The sequence below is a fragment of the Tachysurus fulvidraco genome, chromosome 13 (genome assembly GCF_022655615.1).
Source record: "Tachysurus fulvidraco isolate hzauxx_2018 chromosome 13, HZAU_PFXX_2.0, whole genome shotgun sequence".
NCBI classification, from domain to species: Eukaryota; Metazoa; Chordata; class Actinopteri; order Siluriformes; family Bagridae; genus Tachysurus; species Tachysurus fulvidraco.
In genome coordinates this window covers 20356157-20376326 of record NC_062530.1, presented here as the reverse complement: position 1 = coordinate 20376326, position 20170 = coordinate 20356157, and the positions used below count along the sequence as shown (strand labels likewise).

Here is a 20170-nt window from a genome sequence, read left to right as displayed (position 1 = left end):
TTTCTTTTCAGAGCCTTTATGTGTTTAGTAAGTCTGCCCTAATTCCTAAATATGTCAATGGCATTTTAATCTTCATCTTCACGTGAAGAAATAAATGACCTTGACAGGCAATGTAAATGTTTTTCAGCCCACAAGAAATACGCCATTCAGGATATGTAATACATTATGCATTTAATTAATTATTAATTAAGAAGAGTCTTGTTGCCTTGGCCAGGTGTTCATCTGATCCATATCACTTTTCTCGAGACATTTGTTGTATTTAAACAGAGTAACAAGCACATTGTTGATCAATAAAGTACATCTGATTGTATATATCTATATAGACATGTATGGCACATAGGATGCATTAGTTGCCTATAGACAACGTGTCTGTCTGATGTGGCTTTCAAGGACAAAACGGCCATTTAATGTGTTGTTCATTCAAGTGGCGATTGTATTTAAATCTAAACTCTTGATATTCAGGAAAAGATCCAGACCACAGATAGCTTATTTTGAAAGATGTAATATAAGACAAGTTATGAAACACGGTCTAGGATCATTTAAGGCAAATATCAGGACTATAAGTATTAGATATAATAATGCAGCACTAAGTGGTGTGTAATCTACTAGTAGGGGTTTAGTACGGCTGCATGTGATTTTCGACGTCGCAAAGACTACTTGTTTATAGTGGTTCAGTTTTCACACGCGTGTTTTGGATGTAGGCATCATCTCTCTTATGGCCCCTCCTTCCTTCCACTGCCACGGTGCAGTGAGCGCGCGATACACACCGCTGCAGGCGACTTTCAACATCACCCCAAACCGTCTGAGCTCTTTATTTCACTTTCTTTACCTGCTGATAGTCATTGTTTATATAGAAGCACTCAATCTTCTCTTTCGCCTGAACTTTATATCTGTTGGCGCCGAGCTTGCGGGACACTATGCGGTGCAGCCATGGCGAAGAGGGCTAAATCGGTCACGAGGACCCTGGAGGATTTGACACTCGACTCGGGTTACGGCGGCGCGGCGGATTCGTTCAGGTCATCTAGCTCGTCGTTGTGCTGCTGTCCCGAGGCGCACGCACCGTACGCGCATGGAGCAAACTGCTGCCGCCTAACCGACCGCATGCGGAGTCGCCGCGGCAGCTCGGACACGGTGAACGCCGCACCAGTCGACGACGGCGAGACGCTGGAGTGCCAGGGCCACTGCGCCAGGCTGCCCGAGCTCGATGAGGTGCCGTGGAGCCTTGCGGAAGTGCAAGAAGTGCTCGCCAAACAGGGCGACCCGCGATGCGCCGACTCGAGTGCCGAGCTGCTCGCCAGCCTCTCGGCACTGCTGAGTCGTGCACTGGTGCGCATAGCCATGGAGGCGCGGCGGCTGAGCTTGCGCTACGCGCGCTGCACCAGGTACGAAGTTCAAAGCGCCGTCAAAATCGTGCTCTCATGGACCCTCGCGGCGAACTGCGCTGCCGCTGCGCTCGGCGCGCTCTCCAGGTACACCATGAGCACAGAGGACAGATACAGCTGCGGCAAGTCGGAGCGCTGCGGGCTCGTTTTCAATATCGGAAAATTCTTTCGGTGGACGGTGGAAAGCAGCGTGGCGTCGAGGATCCACGAACACGCCGCCATCTACTTGGCCGCCTGCATGGAGAGCCTCTTCCGCGAGGTGGTAAGTCGCGTCCTGAACAGCGCGTTCTTGGAGGAGGGCAACGGCATGCCAGCAACGGTCACTGTGGAGGCCTTTGAGCAAGCTATCAACAACGATTCGGAGTTGTACGGTCTCCTTCAACCTTACCAGCACCTCATATGTGGCAAAAATGCAAGTGGTAAGTCAGAAAAAAGTTATGGACAAGAGCAACAGGTTTTTTTGCTCCAATGTAAAGTAAATATTTTAGATATAAGGCTCTACACTCAAACTTTAGGAGGACAATTTAACAGGGCGCACTTTTAAGACAACCTCAAGAATCATAAAGTCTCTACATAAAATATAAATATAATATCACATGTGTGTGGTCATCAGAAACACCCTTATGTAAAAGAAAGAACAAACAAAAAACTGAAATTAGGGCTGTTTTAGGACCATTTATCATTTTTCAAGAACTTTTGCCACAAGGATTCAATGGGCATTTTAACTGGCAGGACAACCTCAGTAACAATGGAAGATCATTCAGGACCTTTGGTTTTTATTAGTTTAGCAAAAAGAAAAGAAAAAGTGCACATATAGAGTAGTACATGTAGATTATAATCAGTTCACACAAATGACAGCCATTTAATACAAAACATAGAAGTTTTTAGTTGTTTAATGTTTTTTATTATTTAAAACTATATTTAAAACTAATATATATATATATATATATATATATATATATATATATATATATATATATATATATATATATATATAATGCCTTTTCCCCCCAAGAGAACCTAAGTTATCTTTTTCTGTTTTTAATGGACCTTGCAAGGAACCCTGCTATTATGTTTATCCAGTTAAATGATCTCCTGGGCCATTTGCCCAAGCACTGACATCATTTGTGTTTGTGTGTGACTGTACTGTGCAAACGGACATTTAGGCTACAGTCCAGGGATTCAGAGTCTTAGATATACAATAACACAAGCTTGGATTTTGTGTGTGTGTGTGTGTGTGTGTGTGTGTGTGTGTGTGTGTGTGTGTGTGTGTGCCCGTGTGCCCGTGTATGTTCTCTTGAGTTACATGTGTTTGAAAGAGTGGGTATGGCAGCAGGGATGTTTTATAGCTCTGTATTTAAAGGCAGTGACCACAGATGTTTGTTTGTGGAGCCTTTCTCTGAATTAAATGTACCAGTTGAAATGTGTTCGGACTGTACTTAAAAAACTTTATTTAGGTGTTCAGTAAACAAAATGTATACAAGATGTTTTTTAAGCAGAATTTACAAGAGGTATACTTGCTGAAGTCATTCTATCAGACTGATTGGTTTGGCATGACTTGGAGACCAATGACTCACTGTCCTTTACTCTATGGCTGACATCTCTGTGTTGAAAAACATGTAGTTTTCCTCAGTGGGGAGTGACATAATCAAGTTGTGCATGCTTCAGCCCAGTTTCCCATTCTAGGACTGACATTCCTGTGGTTCTTAAACCACATTATAATTACCATCACAAATGTTATTCAGACGAGGCAAAAGATATATTCAAAGGAGTCTTGATCAATCTTCAGGCTAGGGTGATTATTGCTGATGAGCTTATTCTCCATCTGTCACTGCACCAGTTTTTGCATCACAGTTATTATAATGATGGGATAAGATATATATACACACACACCATGCATAGACTTGCATTTTATGCAAAATAGGAAAGCTAACACTTTTTGTTCCTGAACATATTTATCATTTGTTTATGTTTGATGACGAAGAACATTACAGACCAATGGATTTTATGCACACTCATCAGCCACTTTATTACAGTAGGAACACTTATCATGTGGCATTGATTCACCTTAATCTGTAAGCTTGTACACAACGTAGTCTCTTGGCTGGCAGCTGTGTAACATGAGCTGGTCTTTTGCTATTGAGAGAATGCAGCTCAAGGCTCGACATGTTCTGAAATGCTTTTCTTCTCACCACAGTTGTAAAAAGTGTTTATTTGAATTGCTATAGCCTTCCTGCCAGTTGTAACCAGTATGCCAATTCTTTTCTGAGCTCTCTAATCAAAAAAGCATTTCTTCTCTCAGGGCTGCTGCTTACTGAATGTTATGTTGTTGTTTTTTTGCAACATGTAAACCTCTATAAAAAAAAAATCCCATCAGGCAGTTTCTGCAATACTCAAAAGAGTCTGTCTGGCACCAGTATCCATGCCATGGTAAAAAGTCAATGAAATGTAATTTTTCCTAATTCTGATTTTGATATGAACATTGCCTTATTGTTTACTTGACTTGTATGAATTTCACGATTTTATGCATTATGCCGCAGCCAGCCATTGGCAGAATGGATAACTGCATGAATGAACAGGTGTACAGGTGTTACTAATAAGGTCAGTGACTGTATTCTCTGTGTATATACACATGTTACTGTTTTCATGAAGTGTTGTAATATGCAAGTCATACTCAACCTCCACAAAGCATATGCATTAATGTTCTACAAAGGAACGTAGGCTTCCTCCACCTCGCTGCAGTAGATGTGGGGGCTGAGGGGCAGCTGCAGACGTAGGCAGCTTAGTATCACAGGTCTATTGTGTAGCTATGTTTGCTCTGTGCCATGCACTGAAGGGTGTGTATGTGTGTATTAGCCAGTCTAAGAGAGTCCAGGCATGTCACAGCTAATATAATACTAATATAGCTGTGAGATATTCAATGGCAGTGTACAGACAAAGTTATTTATTGTACAGTGTATGTTTGAACATAACTCTATTCCAGGGCCATGGGTTTTCATGGACCTGATCTTAATCTCATTAATTGCTACAGTGGTTATTTTATGCACTGCTTAAAACTCTGCTTCACTCTGGCAGCAGTGTCTGGAGGTCAAATAGGTCGAAGATGTTAATACATTCATTTTACTTCAGTAACCACTTTATCCTGGTCAGGTTCACAGATCCTGAGCCCATTCCAGGAACACTGAGTGTGAGGAAGGAATACATCCTTAATAACGGCGGTACATCGAAGCGCATCATGCATACACACATTTATAATTCAGCATACCCAAACCACCTACTGGCATGTTATTGAGAAGGTGGAGGAAACCAGAGAAAAGCCACATATACAAACAATATCCTGAGCTCAGGGTCAAGTAAGAGACCCTGGAGCTGTGAAGCAGCATTACTCACTGTAAAAAATAAACAGTGATTCTCTGCAGGGATCGTTTTTTTTGACAAGCATTTCCTTCCCTGATGTATGATTTGTGATCAAAATGGGAAAGGCATATCAGTTTCTCTGGAAGATATCTGTTACATAGGTAGCTACCAGTATATCTTTAGTGTGACCATATCAGACTGATGTTAGCAATAAATAGCTCTGAATAAAATATAGGAATGCCCACAGCGTTGACCCCTTTTTTTTTTTTTCAAACATTCTGACAAATTGATGACATTGATAACTTCAGTACCCTTGCTCAGAGACATATAAGTTCTAGACTACACTTTGTTTGCAATGGAATGTTTGCAATTCTGCAATTTAGAAAACCTTTATGGGTTTATGTAGAAAGTCAAACAGAGGACTCTTAACAGTGCAGTTTTTTTTTTCTGAAACTAGTTTTTCTGAGAATATTCTGAAAACTTCAATGCTAAAACGTAAAAGTTTGACAGACACTTGTTCATCTCATTTACATGAGATTAATGGGCCTCATTTATCAAGCTTGATTGATCAGCTTCAAACCGTATAAACTGTGATTACTAACTGTACTTTTACATAAGCATGTCACTGTCAAGTTTAAATAGCTACGTATTTCAGGTGCACAAATGTAATGAACAGTTTATAACACCCTGTTGTTCATTCGAAAGGCACAAACGTAAAAAATAAAGCAAGCACGCAAGCAATTGTATAAATGAAGACGAATATAACCAGTCATTGAATTTAGAATGCTGCTGTATGAACTGAAGTAGGACTGCAGTGACTCAGACGGTGTAAAGGTTTGTTCTGTTTTCCATGGCATCTACTTTTAATGCTGTGCAGACACTTTATTAGAGCCAGCATAAAATGCCCAATAAGTCTGGTATGCCTCAAGCTGCAATGTGCTGTATATTCCTTAGTGTGCCATCATCAGGCTTCCTGTGACACTTCTTGCATTTCCAATATGCCACTGTGAGAGTTCATTGGCACAATCTGAGTCACACACACACAAACAAACAAACAAACAAACAAACAAACAAATAAATAAATAAAGCATTTAACTATTATATATAATCACATAACCGTACATTATGTGATTATGTGCTTTTTTGTGTGATTGCTACAATCACATTGGGTCAATATCTTTTTTCTCTATTTAATGTCAGACTGTTTTCTTTTCACCTCATCTAATTTGCCTTTTTTTCCTTCGGGTGCAGATTTTGGACTTTTCAAATACACTGTTAAATTATGTCGTTTTATTTATGTTTAAATCAAGATAACTTTCAATTCAAATCGAATATTTAGTTCAGTTTGGCAAATGCAAACACACAACTTTGCTAAAAAATGTTAATAATTGAGGCCTGTTGTTGGTAGATATCGAACATAGAACTGAGAGAGGTGGTAAAGGTGATAACCGTGGTAAACGACGGTTGAAGACCTACTTATTCATGAAACACTTCAACTAGCACTTCCTTTCTTGTTTGTTGCATATATGTAAACTTGAACAGTGTTTTAGACTCATGGTCTCTTAAGTATATAGTGAACCAGAGTTAATGTATCCAATGATAGAGACTTAAGCACTTCTGTATGTTGCTCTGGATAAGGGTTCTGCCAAATGCTGTAAATGTAAAGGTTCTGTTATTAAGAACTTTTACATGTTCTTTTGTTTTTCTTATAATTTTGTAAGTTTTACTTAAAAAGGACGCCAGAGATGACATTTTTTCGGAAACCAAGAAGCTGTCTAAATAAGGAAACGGTGAGAAAGGATAGACAGTGATCGGATCATACATTCATATCTTCACCCTCCTTGAGGTGAATCCTGTCAGACTTGACTGGCTGCCAGATGGAAGTGCTGTGTGAGAAATAAAATGTGAAGTCTGACTAGTCAAACTGGTGGTGTAGTTTGCTAGGAACTGGGGATGTTCCAATGTTGCCTTACTGTGTGTGATGGTGGAAAAAGAAGGAGGAAGTGCAAATCCCAGCACCACAAAGCTACCACTGTTGATTCTTTGAGAAAAGTAAACTCACCTCCATAACTCACTGCCTTTATTATAAATCATGCCTCATGGAATCCATGATTGTTGCATGATTCCCAGTTTTGGCATACTAGTGTGTTATCTGTACAGTAGATTTCCTCCTGCAAGCTTCTAGTGGCATTTAAGATACTGTGTTGGAGCCCAGTAACAGAAGGTTCCCAGTGTGAAGTGGCAGGTCTGGACAGTGGGTGATAGATTATTACTCTACTGTGAAAAACAGTGAGATATTTATTACATACTGTCTCACTCACACATTCAATGTACACAGGCTCACGTAGGCTTTCTCAATAGATGGATATGACAAATATTATATACTTGATATAAGCATACTTATTTATTTCGCATAAGCATTTGCTTTTGTCTGTTTAAAAATCTAGTGTGTGTTAGTTAACAAGCTGTTCTTGTGTTGTCTAAGCTTCTTGTGTTTAGACAAAAGTTAATGTAATATATCAGTGAAGATGACTGGTAAGATCACAACACAGGATACATAGATTACACTGACTACACTGACTACAGCACTTGAGACAAATGGAGTGCAATAAATAATAATATAAATAAAATAATAAAATAATGTTTGCAATTCTGCATTTTAGAAAACCTTTATGGGTTTATGTAGAAAGTCGAACAGAGGACTCTTAACAGTGAAGGTTTTTTTTTTTCTGAAACTAGTTTTTCTGAGAATTTTCTGAAAACTTCAAAGCCAAAACGTAAACATGTGACAGACACTTGTTCATCTCATTTACATGAGATTAATGGGCCTTATTTATCAAGCTTGATTGATCAGCTTCAAACCGTATAAACTGTGATTACTAACTGTACTTTTACATAAGCATGTCACTGTCAAGTTTAAATAGCTACGTATTTCAGGTGCACAAATGTAATGAACAGTTTATAACACCCTGTTGTTTCATTCGAAAGGCACAAACGTAAAAAATAAATCCATGCCATGATGGTAATGCTAGCAGTAATTTTTATAAGTAATCATAAAAAAAACAAATGTATAAGCAAAGTCTTCAATAAGTCTGGAATTGTTTATTATTTGCTGTGATGCAACTGGCAATGCAGATGTTTATGACGGTGGTACGAATATCTTTACATTAAATGTGCGGTAGGGATATTTTTATTATTAGGAATAAAACCAAGTATGAGTATTTTATTTGAAATGAATGTTCTGAATGAATGAAACGACACAAATACAGATATGAGTAGTAGGTGCACTCTTGTTAGTAGTCTGATTGAGACTAGAGGTAGACATTGAGACTGAGATGCTGTATAACACAACAAAAACGCAGTTATAAGTGAGTGGTGAGAGCTTGAAGGACAAAGAATTACTTTAAAGGTTTGTTTAGGTTTTGGGGAATAGAGCCAACTAAATTTGTGGGCTGGTATAAACTAAAATAATAACTCAAGTGATGTAGTTTGGTTTGAGGAACTCTCAGAGCCAGAATTCACATGATCATTATTCAGATCATTTCCTCTCTATCACACCCACTTTAAGAGTAAATCCTGATTATATATATATTTGGAGCATTAACTAATATAGACACAGACACAACTAGTAGTATTGCATTACACACCTAAGAGATCCCTAAAGCAAAACAGTATTATCTGATTTATAGTTAACAAATATTCATGCTGTGGAGTTTTTCCGGCATGGATAAATCATTACTCATTTGGCTCTAGGAGATAAACTGCCATCATATTAGGTCAAGCTATTTCTTTAGTGAGTCCTGGATGAGTTCCATTTGGTCCAAGATTTACAGCAGAATAGACAGCGAGGCATTCAGACAGGAAGCAGTCAACCATGCCCTAATCACACCTAACTGTGGCTTATGTACATTGAGGATGGAATTACACTTCTCATGGTGCATATGATATCATTTTTCTGTGAGAAATAACAAGAGTGTCCTTGAGAAAGAACATCAGATCAGATTTTCTCTATGTGCCTTGTTGATACAAGTGCTACACAGATGTGACTAGTGAGGAGCACAGATGTTAATCTGTGTATATGATAAACAGTGTGTATTGTGTGTATTTGTGTTCTATTTTTTCACCATTTTGACTGGGCTGTAATCATACTATCACCACAGGCACACTGGCTCTTTCTGTGATAATGTTGCACTTTGAGCTTACAGTAAGTATACATTTCACTCTTCAAGGCACAGCATAAATATAGCATGTGCTGTCATGAGTGATTTGAGTAATAAAAAAGGTGTTATGTTAAAACATGTCAACAACATGAACATGCCAAACGCCACCTCAGCATAGAAACGTTCAACATTTTACACATTTCTCACATGGGATACATTACTTGAAGGTGTGTCTCTGGTGTTTCTTTGGTTTTTATTATATTTTTATTGGAAACACATGCTTGGTCCTGTGTAGATCTTATTTCATTAAAGGAGTTTGACTGCATGCCAACAACAGCAACATTTCCATGCAGATTAATTGCTTTATTTAGTACAGTGATCGTTATTTAGCAGTATTTGTAGTACATACAAAATTGACTTTTTAAAAAAAAAAAAAAAAAGAATTTTAGGCCACCTGTGTGTGTGTGTGTGTGTGTGTGTGTGTGTGGGCGAGTGGGTGGTTGAAGTTTAGTCAGTGAAAATGCTCTGTGACTGAATAATTAGAATATTCATATTGTGTCCCATGGTGACAACAGTGGAACAGTTCCTAGCTGGGTGTCTGTAATTAAGCTGATGGATGCCCGATGTATGCAGGCTGTGAATTCATTTAGGCCTAACATGCTAATAAGCTTCTGAATTTGAGGCTCATCTCAGAAGAACACACTGGGATCATGATTTTGGGTTCGCCAGGTTCTTCTATGCATGCAGCGGAAACTTGGGGTTGCCCAAATATGGCTGCATTCATCTCTTATTAGTGTGGCATTTTCTACGAATATTAAAAAGACTGCGAGGCAGAAAGAGATGAAATATGAGACTAAGACTGACTAATAGTGATCCAGGCATTTTTTTTTGTAATCATTACAAAAGAAAGGATGCTTTCAGGTCTTTCTTGTGCCTAGGAGATTTTTTGATTTCCAGTTCTAGTGCAACTCCAATGCTATTAGTGCATGGGCTTGGTGAGTGAAGTCTTACTTCAAAATATCTTATGTAATTTTGGTGGTTCAGGTGCCTAATAGGAGAATTAGGCAAAGTGACTCACAGGCAGATGGTTTGGGAATCATATTGCAAACATTAATCATGTGCATTTTGGGCATCCTAAAGCTCATTTGTCTTTAAACACCTTATGACTTTCGCATTTATTCCTCACTTCCAATAATTCTTTTGATAAATGGCATAGGAGAAAAGCAATTACAACAAATAGTCTGAACCCTGAGCATATCGGAGGTGAAGGGGAGTTATAAGCAAATGATTACATGCCCGGACATGTTTACTGTTGAGCAGTTATTGGGTAGTCTTAGTGATTTAGCTGGAATAAAACATGCAATCTGAGAAAATTACACTGACAAGATATGCACAATGTCTATGTATTATGACTTGATTGTTGCTATTGGCCCTGAGCAGCTGTATTTTCACCCATAGTTCACTTTTAATTATTGTCATTCATAAGTGGCCTTAGGAGTGAGGGAGTAATTGAAAATGACCTTATCTAATCACCACCATCATCATCATCTCATCAGGGTAATCTCATTTACAGCAACACAGTCAGAGACAGTGTCATCTTTTCACATGACTCCTTCCTGCTTTGTTTATTACAGTCGCTTGCTCTACACCAGAAATCATCAGTTCGTTTCCAAATGCATCAGTTCCTAATTTGCTTCTGTACTATATCCATGCAAGTTTCCTTCAGGTTTTATGATTTTTTTTTTAAAGGATCCCAATACCAGAATAAAAAGTACAGTTCTGTTCTTCACTACCTAAAATAACTTACAAAGAAATAAATAAGGTAGTCTGTCTGCACAAGCAAGCAAAAGCTCTTCCATCCAATTTAGTCCATTTAAAACTCGCTGCTGAAGCTGAAAGTAGGCCGGCCACTGTCTAAACACGAAGCTACCAAAATGTCCTTATGAGTCTCCTTTTGACAGGAAGGTTGAAGCTAGTGCTGGCAGTCCCTTAGGCCTTGGAAGAGCTATGAGATGCTCAGTAAAGAAATGTTGGACTTAGACAAACACACAGGAAACCCATTTACAACAATTTCACAATGCAGCTGAGCTCATTTTAATAGAGCTTTCAAATAAAAAGGAGATGACCTACAGTATAGAAAGCTTACGCAAAGTCTATGATTATTGTGATTATCAGTTTGTACAAAATTTTCACCACTATACTCACTACCCAGCTGTGTTTGCATTTAAAACCAAAACAGGTATGTAGCCTTCAACATGAGAGTTTCAATGTCTATTACTGTAAAACTACACTGAGCATTAAATTAAGCAAGACAGGAACAGAGAGAAGCTGCGGTTTCATTTTTTGCACAAGACCTGTCAACAACATATAATGTATTTTCTACTGCCCTACTTTTAAATAACAAAGAACAACTAGAACGACTACTGGCTTTTGTTTCCTGAGTGATTATGTAATTGGGAATAATGTGGAACACTTTCAAAATAGAAAATGAAGCAACTCAGAATGAATCTGAGAACATTTTAGAGGAGGAAATATCTTTTTTAAATACATGGAAAAAGGGTTAGGAATAATAATAATTCTCCTTTTATGTGCTGAAGAAGAGATTTTAGCATATTTAGAGCATATTTTCCTCTCTGAAGGTAAAATAATTTTGAAACATTTACAGGGTTTGCAACAGCAACAAGGTCACTGCTGTCGGTCAGGACAGAAGAGCATTTAGTGCGGTCTAAGTAATGTGCCTGAACCCCTACATGTACATGAAGATTTTAAACCTTGGTCTCTGTCATGTGAGAGCAGAATAAATCAATGCAGCTGTAATGAAGTAACTGTTTTGGAAATGATTACAAAGGACTGAACACTGGCACTGTTAAGGGTTAGATCGAGGCTAGTGCAGAGGAAAACAATAGCTTAGGTGTGGATTTTATTGAGTTTCGTTGTGTCACCTTTGATGTTGAAGTTCAAACAATATTAACAAACAAATGCAAAAGCAAATCAGAAAATAGAAGCCAGAAACTGCAACGTTGGAAACATCGACATTAACTAAAAACAGAAAGGGTAGGTCCTTACCGAAGATCACATGCTCATTGCCGAATGGACCCAGCTTGCGTCAGTCTGAGAGGAAATGGAAAGCTGGTGGATGTTTACAGTAAAAGGAAATATGATCCTGAATAAAACAACTGATACTTTTATTCTTGCTAATTTTTTATTAAGGGCATTTATATAATGTTACATTTGATATGCTGCCAAACGTGCACAGCATTAATACTAGTATAAGAATTCTGAAAATCTAAAGGAAGCTAGGCTATTCTGAAGTAAAATCTACAACTCACTGTCATAACATACAATGCTACGAAAAACCAAAGTACCTGTAAGTACCATGATAAAAGTACAATGGTGTGGCAAAGTTGATGTGGAGTAAACTGTGTGGCCTGGACAGAAACCTTAACCTCAGTAATATTCTTGTGTATAAATGGGCAAAAGTCTCGACTTCACAATCCACTGGAAAACCTTCCCAGAATAGTGAAATCACAAGTGGGATATCAACTCCAGTAAGCACATATGGCTGCGACAGTCAGGGTCCAAAGAGTCTACATTATGCTTGTATACTAAAAACATCGTTTTTTTTATTTTTTTATTTTGCAAATAACAAATGAAACATTCAGCCTTGAATATCACTAAGTTCTGTATGAGCAGATCTGTCAGGCTTTTAAAGAGACCATTATAAAAAAAAATGTCATTAATTACCACTGTCATCTCTGTACTCTCCTTTTTCTTTTTAAATTCTTCTCACTAAGATTCTTTGCTTTTACTTAGAAGTGTGTTTACATCAAAAGTAGCAGTACATGCTAAGACGCCCATGTCAAAAGACATCAGAGAACAATAAGCCAGTGCCCCTGCCAATCCCTCTGGCTTTTGTTCAGAAGTCATGCAACCTCCCCATCTGTCCCGAGATGCTCCATCAGAAGTGCTGCTGTCTGGCTTGCTTTATATTTATGTCCCTGCCAAGCACTGCATTCCCCCATAGTCAAGCTGCACTGCAGATTGGAAAAAAATGTGCTGTGCCTGTGATTATGATAGATGGCACATAGACCTCCTATTTGCATCCTCTCCATCTCTAAAGTTCAGCTTTAAATCGGGTTGCTTATTTTCAGGAATGCTGCTTGATTGTAGCCAATTTGCTTAAAGGCTATGCTCAGTTAAGGCCTTTCTTGTGAGTGCATAAGAGGATTGTACAATAACTGTTTCAGCATGAGCAAATAGATTTAAGAAGGATGTAAAAGGAAAGTTCACTCAAGCTGAAGGGTGTATGCAGTGGTATGTCAAACTTCATTACTTTTATAGAAGGGTTTTTTTTTTTATTTTTTCTTTACATTTAACAGGGTGTTGGGTAAGGGCTTGAAAAAAAACCCAGCAGGAGCAGTGCAGTAGATCTAGTCTAGTCTAGATAATGTGCCAAAAACATACTCATAGTTAAAAGTGGAAGTATCCTGACAAAAATGTGCTGAAGTGAAAGTAACAAGATCACTACTTTAAAATGAACCTGGGTATTAAAAACACGAAATATAAAATATAATAACCGATTTGGTGGAGGTTTACCATTTACAGTATGTGGATTATGACTTGCTGACTAGCTAGTTTATATTAGTTATAGGAATCGATGCTAGTCTAACCTGTCGTTAGGAAATAAATCTAGCTAACTTTCATCTGTAGCTAGTTTATATTAGGGAATTAATGAAACTTATATAAACATGCTTTTTCAAATAAGATGAATTTCATACCTTTGAGGGAGGCAAAGAATATTTTCCACCTCTAATATATAACATTATTTGATGGAGCTATAGATGTTTGTAGACAATGAAACTTGCGCTATCTTTCTTAGTCTAAATACTGTTTTGTTTATTTCTATGTATTTTTAAAGACTCATCTCATCTTATCTGTAAACAGTCTTTACCATTCTCAGCTTTTTTGTTTTATGCTTTATACAGCAGTTGTTATTTTGGAGATGCTCTGTTTTATCCTTGCACCTACAATGCCTCAGAGACCAATATGAGGCGAGAGAGTATTTCTTGTCCTGTGTCAACATCCGCTGTGCTGTAGATTGATCGACATTTATTTGGTTATGCAGCATTGGTCCAGACCTCTAAAAATAAACCTCTGGCAGCCACAGCCTCAGCTGTGTGCGGTTCACGCTCATGAAACTGGCCTCCCTTGTGCTCCCAGTAGAAGCCCGCCATTTACACACAGCACATAGCTCTCTGCTAATAAAGTAGCTGCAGTAAAACACATGATCTTAAGAATTTGTACATAAAGAGAATTTGAATATTTTTTTTTTAAAAACTTTAGTATTTGAACCATTAAAACATCATTAATATGTTTCTGTGTAATTGGCTAGAAGAGAAATGACTCCAGAGAAATTATGCTCGTATCCATTATTTCATACAATGACAGCATGCTTGAAAAGTTTTTTTTATGTCATTTATTTCTCATTTGGTAAGCTAATGTTAGTTATTCATTGCCCATGGCAAGGCTTCTAATATAATTTAGACATCATTACAGAACCTAATAAAACATTCCTTTTTTGGTATATCTACTCCAAGTTGCAGATATATTTGGCAACACATGAATTTTCAGTTTTTGATGCCTGGTTCAAATGAGTCTCATTGAAGACAGTGGATTTAAAGACCATCCAAGCATAGGTAAAGGTCATAGTTTGAATGGATAATCAGAATGTGTATGCTTTAATTTAATATTTATCCAGTCCCTGGAAAGGCTCATCCTGTGGACTGGCTCCATTTCTCCTCTCCATTTGGAAACACCGCATGGAGTGTTCCAGCTCTATGGTCTCAAACATTGCATCACTGCAAATCCTTGTAGGAATCTTGCTCTTACCCGGCAAAGTGACATCACCCATGAATTATCCAAAGTAAACAAAGCCTCCTCCTCACTGTAGTAGAGCACCAGCTGGTGTGTGCTTTTCAGTGTTTCTATACCGTTTGCCATTATGATATGTAATCAGTTCTCTTGATGTTAATGGAGTAGATAAGATGACATATTGACCTTTGCTTAAACACTCCTTAAAGGCACGGTCTCCAATTTTTTGAAAGCCAATGTTGACATTTGAAATCACCAAAACAAACACGCCCCTAACCCAAATGGGTCCCGCCCCTGTATTGATAGCTCCGCCCACACATACATTCGTAACCCAGGCAACTAATGGAAAGAAATGTGTCTTTATCAAAGCTGAAGGGAAGAACAATACGATTGTAGATAAACAAACAGCATAATCATTCAAAGGACGGCATATATTAGTTCCGTGAAACAAAGCAAAACCAACGTTACTCACCTATCAAGAAGGAAAAAAGCGCCTCGGTGTCTCAAGTGAAGTTGAGTTTCCCTAGTCAATAACTCATGAGCTAAACACTGTTACTACACAAAACACGGTTGTAGCTGCCTCTCTACATTACTATGATAGAAAAGAGGTGTTATTTGTGTAGTAACAGCGTTTAGCTCAGGAGTTATTGACTCGGGAAACTCCAATCTGTGAATATGCTGCCAACTTCCCGCTCCTTCAGTTCTCTCCAGCGCCGGAAAGCTGATCCTATATTAACACGTCCTACTTCTTGCCTTATCGCAAGCCTTTCTTCACTTTCTTTCTTTGTTTTCATCCTCCATGTCAATGCTAAAACCGCTTTCTGCTAGTCACATATGCGCACTGAACACTCTCTCTGCTGCATATTGACAAGCCCCGCCCCTTTCTGCTCATTGGCTACACGATTGTTTTGATTTTTGTTTTGATTTTTTTTTTTATTATTTGGCCTGACTCATTTTTCTGAAGCATTTCTCCAAAATCGGAGACCCTGCCTTTAAGAGTTCAGAAGGCCCCAGTGAGTGTGACTAAGGATTAAGCAAAACTCTGGCATGTATTTGCTGACTGATGGTCAACTGTTACCCAGGTATCTTAGCAGGGGAGGTTGGTCTAAATGGGATAACCCCCATCTGTCCCCTTCCAAAGAATACAGCATCAATATAAAGTTTAATTTTTAGTCTCCACTTCAGTTTATGTTCCCTGTTTTAGATTATTCTGCTCAGAGCATAAATATAGGTTTAAGCAGTCGATCAGTGACAGTTATCAGTCGTGTCATGTAAACAATGGAGGTACAGACATGAAAAAAATGAAATAAATCACAAATTCTCCTAAACGGTAAATGCTTGTAGAAGAGGCGTGACCGATATTGCTGCCAAAGTTTTTAATTCTGTTGAATTAAAATTGTGAAAGAAGTCATTAGTGTGGAAAGGATTCAGAAAGAATCCCTCAGAATGAGACATAGAGAGAAATGGTGAGCAGATGGAGAGAAGTAAGAGAGGGAGAACTGGCACAGAGAGGCTCATGCTCTGAATCACATGGATCAACTGCATTACTAGGTGGAAAAATAAACCAAACCCAGAATCAGGTACATAATTTGGACCAGATTACCAGCTGAGTAAGAATGAATGATTCCGAACTGCCACTACACCAATGTGTATATAAATACCTTAAAGATTTTTGCTGTCTCTATATCAGGACCAAAAACAGCTTGATATAATACTTATTCATTAATAGTGTTGTGCTACATACAGTAAGACTTGTTTCATCAGGACATCTGTTGTGTTTCTCTGGCACCAGTGGATGAAACCAATCAATATAAGTCTTAGCTGATTTCATTAGCAAGCACACTTGCTAGTAAACTGCTGTGGTTTATTGTGTTTTTATAGCTATCTAACGTTTAGTTCTCAATTAGTACTCTTTTAATTTTTGACACTGAATAGTTAGCATTAAAAACACTTTTAGGAGGTCTATAAACGTCATCCATCCATCAATACATTTAAAGAAGCTTAGATTTTACACGAACACCATGCACCCAAGTGACACCTTTAGCCAAATGGTATATATGTAAGCATATCCATCTGAATAAACCACATTTGACAAACCAAAACTCTTACTACATAAAAATATAATCATAGTAATGCTACAGTCACAACCTTATTTGTATATTTCTCATAATTCATCAATACAATCAGATTGTCAATGGATGGATTAAACATCAGGATACAATCCAGATAAAATGACCAGGTAGATACAGTAAAATGACCAGGTGTAAAGTGGCTCTTGGTTTTATAGTGTAAGAATAAGTTGTCTGTGTGTAACACTGAATGGCCCTTATCCATCAAACAAGCGAAGACTGAAGCTCACAGTAGGACAAAGGAACGAATTAGAGTCAAATTCATGACCCCGTCATTCGAGTGGTGAGTGTAATTTATGAATCAGCTTCAGCTTCAGTTTGTTAGTTCCATGCCATATGAAAGTATATGTTTAGTGTGTATCCCAATTTACTCTCATATACATTATACCTCCAATTTATATAAACACGTTAATTTATGTAAGTGTTTCAAAAGCAAGCCAGTGACAGTAAATAATTCAGAACAGTTCAGTCATCCAAAAGAGACGTAAATCATGCAAAATTAAGGCAATCATTAAGTTTAGAGAAGTACTCCTAGGGCACAGAAAAATTAACGAAACACTTAATCATCAAAGTATAACAACAAGTCAGCTAAACTTCAGGGATATCAATCTGACCAGTATAATATAAGTAATTGGAAATCGATTTCACCTGCTTTGGTGCAAATGAAGGTGAAACAGTTGCGTTGGAGAGGAAACAGCAAGATAATGCCTGATTCCTATACCCTTGATTGTGGCTGTCAGTTACAAACAATCTACAAACTCCATTTCCCAGAACATACCATTGCCTTCAAACATGGCTGCCCCAGACTACCCTCCCCAACGCTTCTTCCAATCACTAGACTTCTGATCACACACACCTGTTCTCTCTCGCTCTCCCTTCACACACACACACACACACACACACACACACACTCACAGCTTGTAAAGTAAATGCACAAATTTTCTGTGCTGTTCTTTAAAAAGCCTTATGTGTTGTTTTTGACCTTTGCCTACACTCAAATTCCTGTGTTTTTGTCTAATCTTGTATGCTTTGTTTGTTGATTGTCTGATTGCAGGTTTTTTTGACCTTGTCCTTGTCTAGCGATTTCTGGCTTAGTCTGCATTGCTTCCGTTAAAGTCTGCACCTGCATCTCAGCTTAGCATTCATACCAATGGCTGACAAATAAGAAAACTGACAATGGAATTTGTTTCATGTTACACTAGGTTTGTGATTAGATTATACCAGTGTTAAGGGCCAATGGGTTTTATTCCAAATAAAATATAAATAATAAAAAGCTTTTTTTTTTTGTCTCTGAGCATGATGTAAAACAAAGCATCAATAATCAAAATATTTCTATTGTATGTAAAATTTTTGTTAAAATTGTGTTGTGAAGGTTTTGTATTTTGTGGGCGTGAAAGCTGCTGAGGGAGACGACTCTGGAGCTGACAAAGGAGTGATTATATTTCATACTCCCCTGCAACAAATCTCTGCTTTTCCTGTGCAGGCAGTCCATTTCTTTTAAAGAACAGTCATTTTTCTGTATAGCCTCCGAGCTCAAAACTGCCCATTATATCCGCACCTGTCTATAAAGCCATGTTTTGTAATCACTGAAATTATCCAGAACTAGAAAATGAGCGATGTAGATTGCAGAAGGAGATTTTTTGAGAGACATTTATGAAGGTCTCCAGTTTAGCTCTTCATTTTAAACACTTTTGCATACAGGATTGTAATTTCTTTCATATTATTTCAAATATTGCTTTTCCGATTACTGTCATTACAGAACTTACAGTCTTACAGTACATTAAAAGGCAGATGTCTTGTTCGTCCTGATTCACTGTGTGTACGGTAGATGGATTTGAACTTTTGTAAGACATTTTTCTAAAAAAAAAAAATTTATCCAGAGCTTTTATTATCTTTTACTGTCAGAAAGTCTGTATACAAAGTAACATTAACATGAACAAATGACATTTCTACAGTATGTGGAATGCAGTCAGTTCTCATTCAAGATCATTTGTATATTATTTAATGTAGCTGCTTAGGAATCTCATCATTTCTTAGCTTGGGCATGTCTCAGACAAATTGTTGGTTCATAGTGGCAAATAGCATGGTGTTTATTGTGTGTAGTAGTTCAAGATTTTTATCATTTTAACATAAAAAGGTTAGTTAGAGCCAGATCTGAAAGTGTTATAAATGTTAATTGATTGCGTCCGATCGTAGGCTTTTACTCACAAAGCCAAAATGAACGTGCTGAGCAATTAGAGGGCTAATTGCAAATGCCAAATTCGTGATCATGGTTAATATCTGCAGTAATCCATCTGCTACTGACATGCATGTAACATCTTGGTTTTGTTGTTTGCCTTGAGGCAGGAACAAACAAGAAATGTAATGGGAGTAGATGAGCTATTGATTACCTGTGAAGAGCCATGCCTTACAATGATCCCAGGGTTCAATATAGTTCTATTTATTTATTTATTTATTTATTTATTTATTTATTTATTGTTAAGGATCGGATAAGAAAAAGATAAGATAACATTGATATATAAATATTTAGATTATCCTTCTTGATTATGTCAGTTATTTCAGGACCAACTTAAAAAAGCCTTGAGAATGTCAAACCTAAAAGTCCACTAGCATTAGCTTTTCATGAACGTTAGTCAGTCATTAGGTATTTTCTATTAGGGTTTTACATGGCAATATTCCCAAGAATATGCTTATGTTTATTAATATGCTTATGCTTATGCTTATACTTTTATATAAGCTTTAATTATGTAGAGTTGTTTTTTTTTGCAATTGTTTGCTTTCTTTTTTTAATCATAAAAAGTAGTAGGGCACGCACTGTTAATCGTGGGTACTGCTGGGTGTGGGTGGAGGACATGACAGGCAGGATGAGACATGTGAGGGATGAGTGTGATGAATGGGACAAGAAGATTGCCTGTCACATTGGCAGGATCTGGTGTTTTCATCACACAACAGCATTCTCATACGCTAAGCCATGCGAGGTGCTTCTGCTCAATGCGTAGGCAACATAAAAAAAACCCATGGCACCCACACAGACAATGACAAAGCATTACATACCGTGGAAACACAACATGTTGGATAAGTATAATTTTAACTAATATGTTAACTATTTGACACAATTTGTTTTCTTTTGTATGTGTGTGTGTGTGTGTGTGTGTGTGTGTGTGTGTGTGTGTGTGTGTGTGTGTGTGTGTGTGTGTGTAGGGGCTCTTTGTTTTGATGCACACAATCAACCACACACCTCAACGTATAATAAAACAGGCTCTTTTGTCTT

At 37.8% G+C, this 20170-nt stretch overlaps 1 protein-coding gene across 3 annotated transcripts in view; it reads left to right on the top strand.

The window, feature by feature from the left end:
- Positions 1-527: 527 nt before the first annotated feature.
- The window catches only part of btbd11b (BTB (POZ) domain containing 11b), a 57002-nt gene continuing 37359 nt past the window's right edge, over positions 528-20170 (top strand). Inside the window, exon 1 of one of the 3 annotated variants that reach the window (XM_027161830.2) lies at positions 528-1801. In XM_027161830.2, the coding sequence (XP_027017631.1) occupies positions 931-1801 (871 nt within the window). In that variant the 5' untranslated portion in view covers positions 528-930. The remainder of the gene's footprint in view (positions 1802-20170) is intronic. The other 2 variants (XM_027161828.2, XM_027161829.2) reach the window with 2 other exon arrangements.